The sequence below is a fragment of the Vicia villosa genome, linkage group LG5 (genome assembly GCF_029867415.1).
Source record: "Vicia villosa cultivar HV-30 ecotype Madison, WI linkage group LG5, Vvil1.0, whole genome shotgun sequence".
NCBI lineage: Eukaryota > Viridiplantae > Streptophyta > Magnoliopsida > Fabales > Fabaceae > Vicia > Vicia villosa.
The window spans coordinates 173,848,655-173,859,661 of NC_081184.1; the positions used below are offsets into that span (position 1 = coordinate 173,848,655).

At 31.5% G+C, this 11,007-nt stretch overlaps 1 protein-coding gene across 1 annotated transcript; it reads left to right on the top strand.

Moving 5' to 3' along the window:
* The first annotated feature begins 8,670 nt into the window (after window positions 1-8,670).
* Window positions 8,671-9,778, top strand: LOC131604062 (21 kDa protein-like). Its single transcript, XM_058876554.1, has one exon. The coding sequence runs from the start codon at window positions 8,744-8,746 to the stop codon at window positions 9,389-9,391; it is 648 nt and encodes a 215-aa protein (XP_058732537.1). The 5' UTR covers window positions 8,671-8,743; the 3' UTR covers window positions 9,392-9,778.
* The last annotated feature ends 1,229 nt before the right edge of the window (window positions 9,779-11,007 follow it).

Consider the following 11,007-nt stretch of genomic DNA (forward strand, 5'->3'; position numbering starts at 1 on the left):
ATATCGGTCGATCGATAATGAGGTTGGTTGAATGATGACGTTGGTGTGAATGTTTGGGATGGGAAAAGGGTAACAAGTATTGTGGTGTTTGGTAGTCTATGTTTTAATAATGTTTTGGTAAGTGTATGACTATGATGGGTTGGTTGGCTGTGTTTGTTGGTGTTGGGATTGATAAAAAATTTGTGGTTATTATTAGTATAAGGTATGTTATTGGTATTGTGGTTATGTGAGAGGCATGTATCGGTCGCAGGTTAAGATGATTGTTGGTTGGTAATTTTGTTGGCTTGGAGGTTGAGTGTAAGTGTTCGGTTGGAGGTTAGGTGTTTTACGATGAAGCTTGTTGGCGCGGGTCAACTAATTACACTGGTTCGGAAAGAAACCTAATCTTAACGATCTATACAAACACAAGTATTCAAGAGTTAGTTTAGATTCTAATGACATTATAGAATCAGCTAGGACTAAGTTACAATGACACTTCCATTGACGAAACTTAGCTTTTGTGTATATCGTTCAATGGTTGTAGTCCTATTGGTTCTAGACTTTACTATTATGGAATTGTGTGAATTACCTTGGTGGACATGAAATTTCTTGATGCATGCCAAATTGAAGTTTTACTCGATCACTATGATGCATCTCCATAGTAGTGAATGCAATAATCAATATTTTTGCAGTCCAAACGGCAACATCTTCTTGATTCACTTCTCGATGATCTTCAAAATCCAAATATGGCCTCCAAATAAACACTTACAGAAAAATAAATTATTTTATTAAATGTTAATATTAAAAATAAATCACTATGAAATAAATAGTTTAGTGGTAATACATCATATCATTCCAAGTGATCCAATAGATTTGGGTATGTCGTGATGCAGTAGTGAGGAAATTTATGGTAGTTCATCTGGAATGCGGACCACCTTAACAAAAAAAAAAGTTATTTGGTGCTAAAAGTATAAATATAGTAAATGGAAATATTTATAATGTTAGAAAGTTACTTTCCTACATACGGGAAAATGAAGCCTTCGTTGTTAATAGACGCTAAGGACATCATTATCGACCAACCCTATGTTTAGAGCAAGACAACGCATCCGATAACAATAGAATTATCATTGTTTGTGTCGTTACACAAAGATCTATAGAGACACACTAAACAAGAGGATCCTTAGCTATATTTTCCTATTTTATCTATTTGTTCTAACAAAAGATAAATACATAATATGTATACTAGAAATAAAAGAGTCCGGAAGGTACATGGTACTTTTTCGTAATAAGCTTTTCATGTTTTGGCTAACAACGTATTACCGGAAGAGAAGTGATACTTGAGAGATACATTCTATGGGTCCACCTCACATTTTCACTACCACCAATCTTCTACAGGATCATGGTAAACTAAGCTCTCAATTAATATGACAAGATATTTTTCATCTTGGAGGCAAGGATCTGTCCATGAAGGTGAGAACAATAATTTCCCATATCGTTATACGATTCAACTCGTTCGTAGAGGAAAGCATGGATTGCAAGGACTAAGGCAGTTGAACATGTGGAACCATATTTTGCAGGTTAGTGATCACAGAAGGTTTCAACAACATACTCTTGGACATGATTTTGATGATGACAACTAATAACTTAAGTGCAAGCATAACAAGCAGTTAAAGATACTATCATACAAAGTAGACAAATCCAGGGTTTAATGATCATTGTAAAAGCACCTTAATGATGGCACAAAACAACATTACATATCAAGCATTATCTTCAAAAATAATTCAAGAAAGTATTTGTATAAGTGAATAAATTTAAAATTCTTGAACTTCAAAGTGGGAAAGAATGGAAGTGTGAAAGCTCGCTCTATCGCTTAAGAGTGAACAATATGTTGTAAAAGTATAAGGGCTTTCTCATAAGTTATACGACTAATCACACACACTAAAACGATTTTTATAACTTATTTTTCTTAAGAAAATATTTCTAAAATTGTTTTAAAGCCATGTCATTTGAATTGGAAGTTGTTAGAAAAGTTTTAGGCAATTTTTTATACTTGCCCATTGATTGGAACCCATACCTAATCAATTGGGTTAGTGCCAAAATGTGCCCCTAAATAATAAGGACGTTGTCTTAATTAATGGTATTAGCTATATATATTTTATAACCTTTTAAAACATTCTAATTATTTGATTTTAGGCTAACCAATCGATTGGCTCATTAATTTTGGCCACAAAAGTTTTCCTTTTTTGTGTCAACCTATAGCATATAAATAGAGGTTCATTCTCTCATATTTTCACATCCAGAATCGTGAGCTCTCATATCTCACTCCTTAATCTCTCTCTAAAAAAAAGTTTTCTCACTTAGAAATTTAGTTGTAGAGCTTTCAACAAATGTCATTTGTAAGTGAGGAATTTGTGTAATTCTGGAAGGATAGTATTGTAAATTCACCAAGGAACATTTTTTAAATCTTGGTTGAATAATTTTTCCGATTAGGGTTGTTGATTTGGGTTGTAAGCTATACCCTATAAAAGTTTTAGTTTGGAGATTTAGTCACTAAGTCACTGGCTCAGTTTGAAGGCTCAGCCCATTCAAAAGATTTCAATGGCTTGAGATCATCCCATATAAAATCTCACATTGGTTAATGGTTATCCTGTGTAAAACCCATGTTTGGCTTGTAAGCTCAACCCGATTAAAAGTTTGCTAAGGTTGGAGATAAGCTTGGTATAAATCTCATAGGCTCATGGTCAGCCTATCAAAACTCAATTTGGTTTGTGTGCTCGACCTACATTAAAATTTCACTACTTTCATTTGTATTATTGTTATTATTATTCAATTTAAATGTTACATTTTGCTCTACAATTAGCATTTGTCATTTGATTTGAGTTATTTTGCTAAGGGTTAAATAAATTTTTGATCCTTATAAATATCGTAGTTTTCATTTTTTGTCCCTCTCTGCCTTTAGACAACGATTTTTACAACAACAAAAAATTGTTGCCAAAATCAGCTAAAACCGTCGCCAAAACCCAGAAGGGACTAAAAATGAAACTGCAATATTTATAGGGACCAAAAACTTATTTAATCCTTTTGCTAAAGGTTTATGACTCGTTATTTTGTTTATGTTTGAAGTTAAGAGTTGTACTTAAGATGATTTTAGATATGAAATAATAACTATACAGTAATATTTTTGTGTTACCATCTATTATAGAAGAATTTATCTTTACTTTATATGAATTTGATTTTTTGATTTTTTGAGTTCTTAAGTTTGATGCGTGTGTATTGAAAATTTGTTTGAATTTTATAGAAGTTTTTTCAAGGATTTTATAATCACTATTTTACATCAATTAAGACATTTATTTTTATTTTATATGTCATTAAAAACAAAAATAGGGGGACTAAAACTGTAATTTAATCAATTATTAAAATAAAGATTAATTTCAATTGTTTTTTAAAAGATAAAAATTAATTTTCAATTTTAAAAAAAAGCATAGGGACCACTTTGCAAAATCCATAAAGTATATACTATACTAATTTTATAAATACCCATCAGTTATAAAAATTAATTTGAGATTCATATCATGCGTATAGGATAATAAAGTTTTAAATAATTAGTTTTTAGGTGGTATTTAAAATTTTATAAATTTAGTTTGACAAAATAATTCATAAAAATTCTTCACTTTTATAATTCTCTAATTTATTTTTAGAAAAATATGTAAAATTTAAAATTATATTCTCTCGTAACATTCTCTCTCGTTCAAACAAGCTATAATTGAGATTCCTTAAGGTATTATATATTTATTAGGTAATTTAAATGTAAATTTCATTGTTGGGATGACAAATTTTAAAAATTTAAAATAAAGAGATTTTATAAATATTTTTAATTATTATAATTGTTTTTAAAATTAAATAATACCTAAAATTCATGAATTTGAAATGCATTCTTTAATCTAATATATATATATATATATATATATATATATATATATATATATATATATATATATATATATATATATATATATATATATATATATATATATAAAATTCATAAATATATATAATTTTGTAAATTGATCTTTAAAAATAAAATTAAAAAGAATTTAGTCCCTATTAATTCAAAAAATTGTAAATATAGTTCATAAAGATTTTCAAAAGTTTTAATCTATTCCCTACATTTTAAATTTTTTTGAAATTGATCTCAATTTTTTGATATTTCAAATTTGATCTAAATCTTCTAAATTCACATTTTTGTATTACTTTATATCATATACCCATACTTTCAATTCAAAACTTTTATTTATTTTTTAAAATAGCCCAACAAAATTTAATAATAATAAAGAATTTGATCACTTTATCCAAAAAATATTATATAAAATAAATAAAATTCAATTGAAACATGTCAATTGCTTATAATTTTAGTTACTCCATCTAACAAGACTCTTAAAGTAATTTAATGCTGACCTTTTCCACCAATGTGTTAGTTAGTGATGTTCACATCAAAATAGCTTAGGTTTAGCCCAAAGGAGAAATTACTTGTGAGATTAGATAGTGGAGAAGGTTAACTCCCACAATGAGCACAATGATGATATTGTCCACAAATAGTGTGTATAGAAGAGAATGCAATACATTGTTTAGAAAAAAGTATTATCAAAAGTGTCACGCATGGAGAATAGTGGGCAAATGTGAGTAACATTATACCATTCTCTTTTCTTATTTCCTAACCAACAACCCAACTTCTCAACCGACCTAGCCAAAAAGTGCTCACATGCATGGTTAAGTCTGTTATGTGGGCCCATATACATGCGGTCAAAAGAAGAAACAAAGCCTTATCTCTATACATCTCCCAATCAAAAATATTTGGACATACATATTAGGTTTATGAAATATTAGTTTTAAGTTTATCAAGGTTATGTGCATGTTAATCACACTATAAAAATATTATTTAAGTTGATCTAAGCTTTGCTCTAATGTAATTAGAGGTGTCAAAATAGATCTGATATGTAGCACAAATTCATTGTGTCTGTGGACGAATTAATGTTTTACGTCTGCACTTTATAATGTATCTGTTCTATTATATGTTTTTTTATAAACTTTTACGAGCAAACATTAAAATAATTTTATTTTATAAATTTTTAGACTTTAAAGATATAGTGGTCCGATCCTCCCTATCTTAAAAAAAATGTATTATTGAATTTGAATTGAAGAGTATCTTTTACCTTCGATTTGTAAACATTGTGACACGATTTTAGTTGGTGCGAAACAAATATGACACCTCCAATGTTTATCCAATAATACAAGTTGTGTAAGAATAGAGAATATTGGGTTGTTGCTCATTCATATTTTAAAATAGAAGTGAGGCAATCCCAATCACAATAGAACAACAGCACAACTACAATTGACACTACATTAACATTTCATATCTTTTCTTCAACGTTACAAATAAGCAAAACCAGTCAAAAGTTGTTTTTAGTGGAGTGAAAGCAATAATTAATATATATTCAAAACACAACACAAGTAGTACTAAATAGTGATGAAGGGTTGTTAACTTAATTTTATAATGTTAATGTGCGCCGTTGATTTTGTCACGGACTAGAAAATGACACACTGTGATTCTGCACTAGCCGCAAAATCAAAGTGGACACTGTGCATGCCTATGCTAAGGATAGAAAATCATATTTGATGTCTTTTTTCATTTTTGTTTCTGTCACATTATTATTGTTGTTTTTATCTAATAAAAAAGGGAACACTTATCTTTGCTACTTTCTTTGCTTCCACTCATTGTAGTTTAAATTATTATTATTTAAATTTTGTTCATTGATTACAAAAAAGTTGAGTCCCCACGCCAAGGAAGGAGTGGCCTTCTCCGTAGACTATTATTATTTACACATGTCTGCCACTTTGTTTCTTTTGTTTTTTTGAACCAAACAGAATCATACTTTATGTTATTCAATTCATATTTCGCCCAGGATAAATTAGTGGAATCTTTCAAGTATAGTGCATATAGAAATCAATTTTGTTTCATAATACGTGCATGTTTGAATGCAAGATGAGATTTTTTTTTTGAAAACACTAGCTAGATAAATATATTAATGAAAATGATAATTCTAAATAGGGGTGACAAAACGGGTATGAGAATCTAATAAATAGGGCTAAATATTTAAGTCTTCACTCTCTAATGTGTTTGTCCCGTTTTTTTGTAGATTTTTACGGGCTTGGTAATTTAATAAATTTTTGTGTTTTTAGACTTAAAATGTGTAGTGTCCGCGGGTTTTCTCCGTCCTAACTTTTTTGCGGGGTGGACCTAAGTTTTAGGCCCGCAAACTCAATTATGCCCGTCCTATTTTTTGGGGGCTTTTGCGGGGAGGGTCTAAACGAGGTGGGCATGCCCGTTTGTCACCCCTAATTCTGTGACACATTATGGAATTTAAATCCTCTCATCTCATTTCTCTCATATTTTCATCATTATGTCCTATTATCAATTATTTGATCTATTATTCTCTCTCCGTTGTACTATTATTTTGTTGATAGTGTGATAATCCACCATTGGATTGCAAATATGAGAGAGAACTGAATTAAAATAGTATGAGAGAATCTAATTTTCACATTGTGTTTAGAGCAATAATTCAAACAAAATAGTCACATAGATCCAATCATACTGAAGATTTTTACCTACTAAAGAAGGAAATCGGGATACTAATCCAAGAAGGACACATCAAGAAATATGTGAAGGGCGACGTTTCCCATGCATTAGACAAGACTAACTCACGAGGGCGAGAGACGTAGAAAATTATAGGTCCAACAAAGAAAAATAGGCATCCTAAGATGAGGGTAGTAAAGTTTTGCGCCACATGCTTAACACTATAGCAGGAGAACTCGTTTGGGGCGGGGAGACTAACTTCACCCGCAGTACACTCGCCAAACCTTGAATATAGAAGACCGCTCAGACGCTGAGGCCGAAGGCGGAACCCAAGCGCCCGAAGACATAGTCTCTTTCTGTGAGAAAGATACAGATGACCCTCACAATGATGATCTCATGGTCATTACTGTCAAATGCGACGAATGAGATATTAAAAAAGTTCTCGTAGACTAGTGGAGTTCTGTAGACATTCTATATTGGGAGGAATTTGAAAAACTTTGCCTCGACCCTGAAGACTTGAAACCCTTCAAAGGTTTGTTGGTTGGATTATTTGGAGAACGTGTACAATTAAAAGGATATATCACCTTGAAGACCGCTTTTGGAGAGCAGGATCAAGGTAAAGAAATAAAAGTCAGATATTTGGTCATTAATGCCCCCTCTTCCTACAATATGATTATTGGACGACCAACTTTTAACCAGCTGAGCGTCGCCTTGTCCACTATGTATTTATGCTAGAAGTAACTACTCCCTAATGAGCGAGTAAGAGTTATCCAAGGAGATCACGAGATTGCCAAGAAATGTTACAAATAGAGCCTTAAGTTGAAAAAGGTCCGCACTGCAGGCAGGAAGGCAAGAAAAGTGGGCTCAGGAATAAAGCCACCAGGAGAAACCTGCAAGGGCGATGAGGCTCCCTCTCTAACCACTGAGGAGATCGAAGATTGAAGGTCCAAAAGGGATGCCCTTTGGAGATATCTGCATAATTATTGTTTATTTTTTTTTCTTTAATTACTATTTAGCTGCTTTGTTGTTAGTTTGTATAGTCGAGTATTGTATCTTTGCGATTTGTAAGGACAAACAATTTCATAGAGTGCACTCTTTTTCATCTACGCTCTTTCATAACGCGAGGGTTTTTTAATTAGGCACCTCATTTTATTATTTTAAAAAATCCATGTTGGATATTCTTTTCTTTACAGGAAACCTAAAAGCTCAAAAGAAGATCACTATAGAGGCGATCAAAACGTTAAATTTTTAAGGGGGTTTCTTGTCGTCCATATTAGCGTTCAAAGATGTTAGATCTTTAAGTATAATCCTTTCGCCTATAAAGACGATCAAAGATGTTGGATCCTAAATGAGATCCTTATCATCCATAGAGGTAATAAAAGATGATAAATCTTTAAGTGAAATCCTTACCTACACTGAATTTTTAATTTAAATTTATATCACCATATCTTTTATTCTCACAAGTATTTGTTTAAATTAATTTTTAGACAATACATCATACATGTATTGCACAAGGTACATGCATTGCATAATTGCATGCTATACAAGAATATATTTTAGTTAATTTTTAGATTTAAATATTTTTATTCTCTTTTTTAAAAAAATAAAAATTTAATTCTCCCATTTTAAAATTAGTTTACCTTCTTTGTCTTCAATATCTTAACCATTTTAGTGAAATTCTAGGATGCATCCAACTAAATTCTAAACAATTTTATTAATTTCTTAAAATAAAATTATATATTTGAAAACTAAGACCGTAATTAACATTTTTGCAAAATACAAGAAGCCTTCATCCATTCACTTTTAGTGGCCAACATATTACCAAAGCATTAGGATATAAAATTGAAATGCACTGAAACTCCTAAACAAGAAAACATTTGAGTCTCCGTATGTTAAAGTGTTACGTACAAAATATTATATTTCCTCAAAAAATCTTAATTAATCACAATAATTAGTATAAAAATATAAAATGATTCGATGGCATTATTGTTATTACTTGAAAAGCCAGTAACAATAAAGTAATTTGACACAAATCTTTGCCTACAAAACCCTCTCCCTTTCATTCTCTTTCTGCACAGTTACAATTCTCAAACGGAAAGAAACAAACTCTGAACAAGAAAAGAAAAAATAACAATGAGAACCCAACGCCCTCACCAACTCTTCCTATTTTCCATCATCTTCTTCGCATCTACATTCTCATATCTCCAATCAGTAACCGCCACCGGAGAACAACCTCCGACCACCGGAACCACCGGGGACACCGAATTCATCCGTTCTAGCTGCAACACAACACTCTACCCTGACATATGCTACACTTCCCTCTCTCGTTACGCCAATGCAGTCCAACAGAATCCCGGCCAACTCGCTCGCATCGCCATCGCCGTAAGCTTCTCCAAAGTCCACCGCACCGCCTCCTACCTCTCCAACCTCACTCGCGTCGCCGATTACGGTGGAAACTCCCGCGCCGCTCTTGCTCTCCATGACTGCTTCTCCAACCTCAACGACGCGGTGGATGAAATCCGCGGCTCGATTAAACAGATGCGCCAGATAGGAGCCGCCGGCAATTCCGCCGGCGCCGATTCGTTTCTTTTTCAGATGAGTAACGTCCAGACGTGGATGAGCGCGGCGCTTACCGATGAAGAAACGTGTACCGATGGATTTCAAGATGTGGAGAATTGTCCGATGAAAACGGACGTTAACGATCGTGTGACGAAGGTGAAGAAGTTCACCAGCAATGCTTTGGCGTTGGTTAACGGTTACGCCAGTAAAGGAATGCCGTGAGATTGTAACCGTTGGATTTGGTTATTATCTTTTCCAGTCTCAGAATTGTTCAATTAAAGAATAGTTTTACTTTTATTATCACTCTGTAGTGTGTGAGTGTGAACAATATGTGAATGCTTAATGTAAATTTTGATTTTGTTGTTAGTGAGAAAAAAAACAAATGCATGTGGATGGTTTCACGTGAGTTCTGTGCGCAAGAATTCAAGAATAGAGATTAGATTGTAGATATAAAAACAAAAACAAAAAAATAGGCACAATTAAAAATTGTGAAGATGTGAAATAGTTGTAATGTATTGTGTGAAAGTAAAGGAATTTGTGTGAGTTTTTAATTTATTGTGCTTATGTATGTTTTAAAGATTAAGATAATATTTTTAGAACCTCACTTTATATTGTTCTGTTTATTTCAAATTTTTGATAAATGTTGGTGGCAAAACGAGTGATTTTTTTGATATTGTTCATTTCATCTATATTTTTTTTCAAATAATATGTCAAGATTTTAAATTTTTTTATGTGTAGATATTAACATAAATTTTTGTGATTTTTAAGATTTAAAGATGATGTATAAAGAGTGGCCTCAAGTTTTGTGATTTTTAAGATTTAAAGATGATGTCTAAACAGTGGCCTCAAGTTCTTTGAGGAGGCTTCTGAGTTTTTAAAATCATATCTCCGTAAGGATCGACTCCATAGTCACACTACTAGAATGGTTGTGGTGGTAGTTTCTTTTTTATTTTATTTTTTTTGAGCTTTGGCCCTCCATTTTTAAAAAAAAAACCTGTCTTATTCTCAATTTTTTTTAAAGGAGAATAAAGATTTTAAGTCTCCATCCTAAACAATTTGTCGTTTTGCCCCCTAATTGGTGGTCATAATTTTATATGGAAAAACTATATTATTATTACATGAATTATATTATACACTGTGATATTGTGATATAAGTAGTTATAGTTAAAAGGTTATTTTAATTTTTATGATGCCCAAGTGTGCTTTAATTTGATTTGAAATTGTTTTGACTTATGTCTGGTTTGACAGTTTCTTTTATCACGAGGAAGCCACCAAACTTTGCTTTTTTTACTTTTGATAATTAAACATGTTTGAAACGTCTGTCATTGTCCACCACAATCTTTAACCAAAGAGGCTTTTGCTGTTTGGTAATTTTTGGGGTGTAAATTCGTTTGTTTGAGTAAGTTAATATTGTGCAAATCATAATAGTTGGTTTATTAATTCACATCTAAAAACACAACTTTAGTAGTTAAACAATACTCTATACTATGCATGCCTTAGAGGATACTCTGTACTATACTCAATGGGAGAAAGGGTTGTTTTATTTCTCTTTCACATAATATTATTAGTTTGGGGATATGATTTGCAATGATCATGAGTCATGACATCGACATTCTCCCTAATCTCATATTCTAAATATATAGTTTTGGCTAATTTTTGTTTTTTGATTTTTAATTTTGTTTTATAAACTAATTTTAAAAACAGAAAAAAAAAAGTTTACTAAAGAGATGAAAAAAACTGTTTAGTAAATTTAGTTTTAAAATATATTTTAAATTTGTACTGTTAACTTTTTTACGTCATTTTCTTAAATTTAAAGTTTCGATGAAATTTAATATTAA

Coding starts and splice junctions, on each gene's coding strand:
- LOC131604062 (XM_058876554.1), top strand. CDS start 8,744: ATGAGAACCCAACGCCCTCACCAACTCTTCCTATTTTCCATCATCTTC.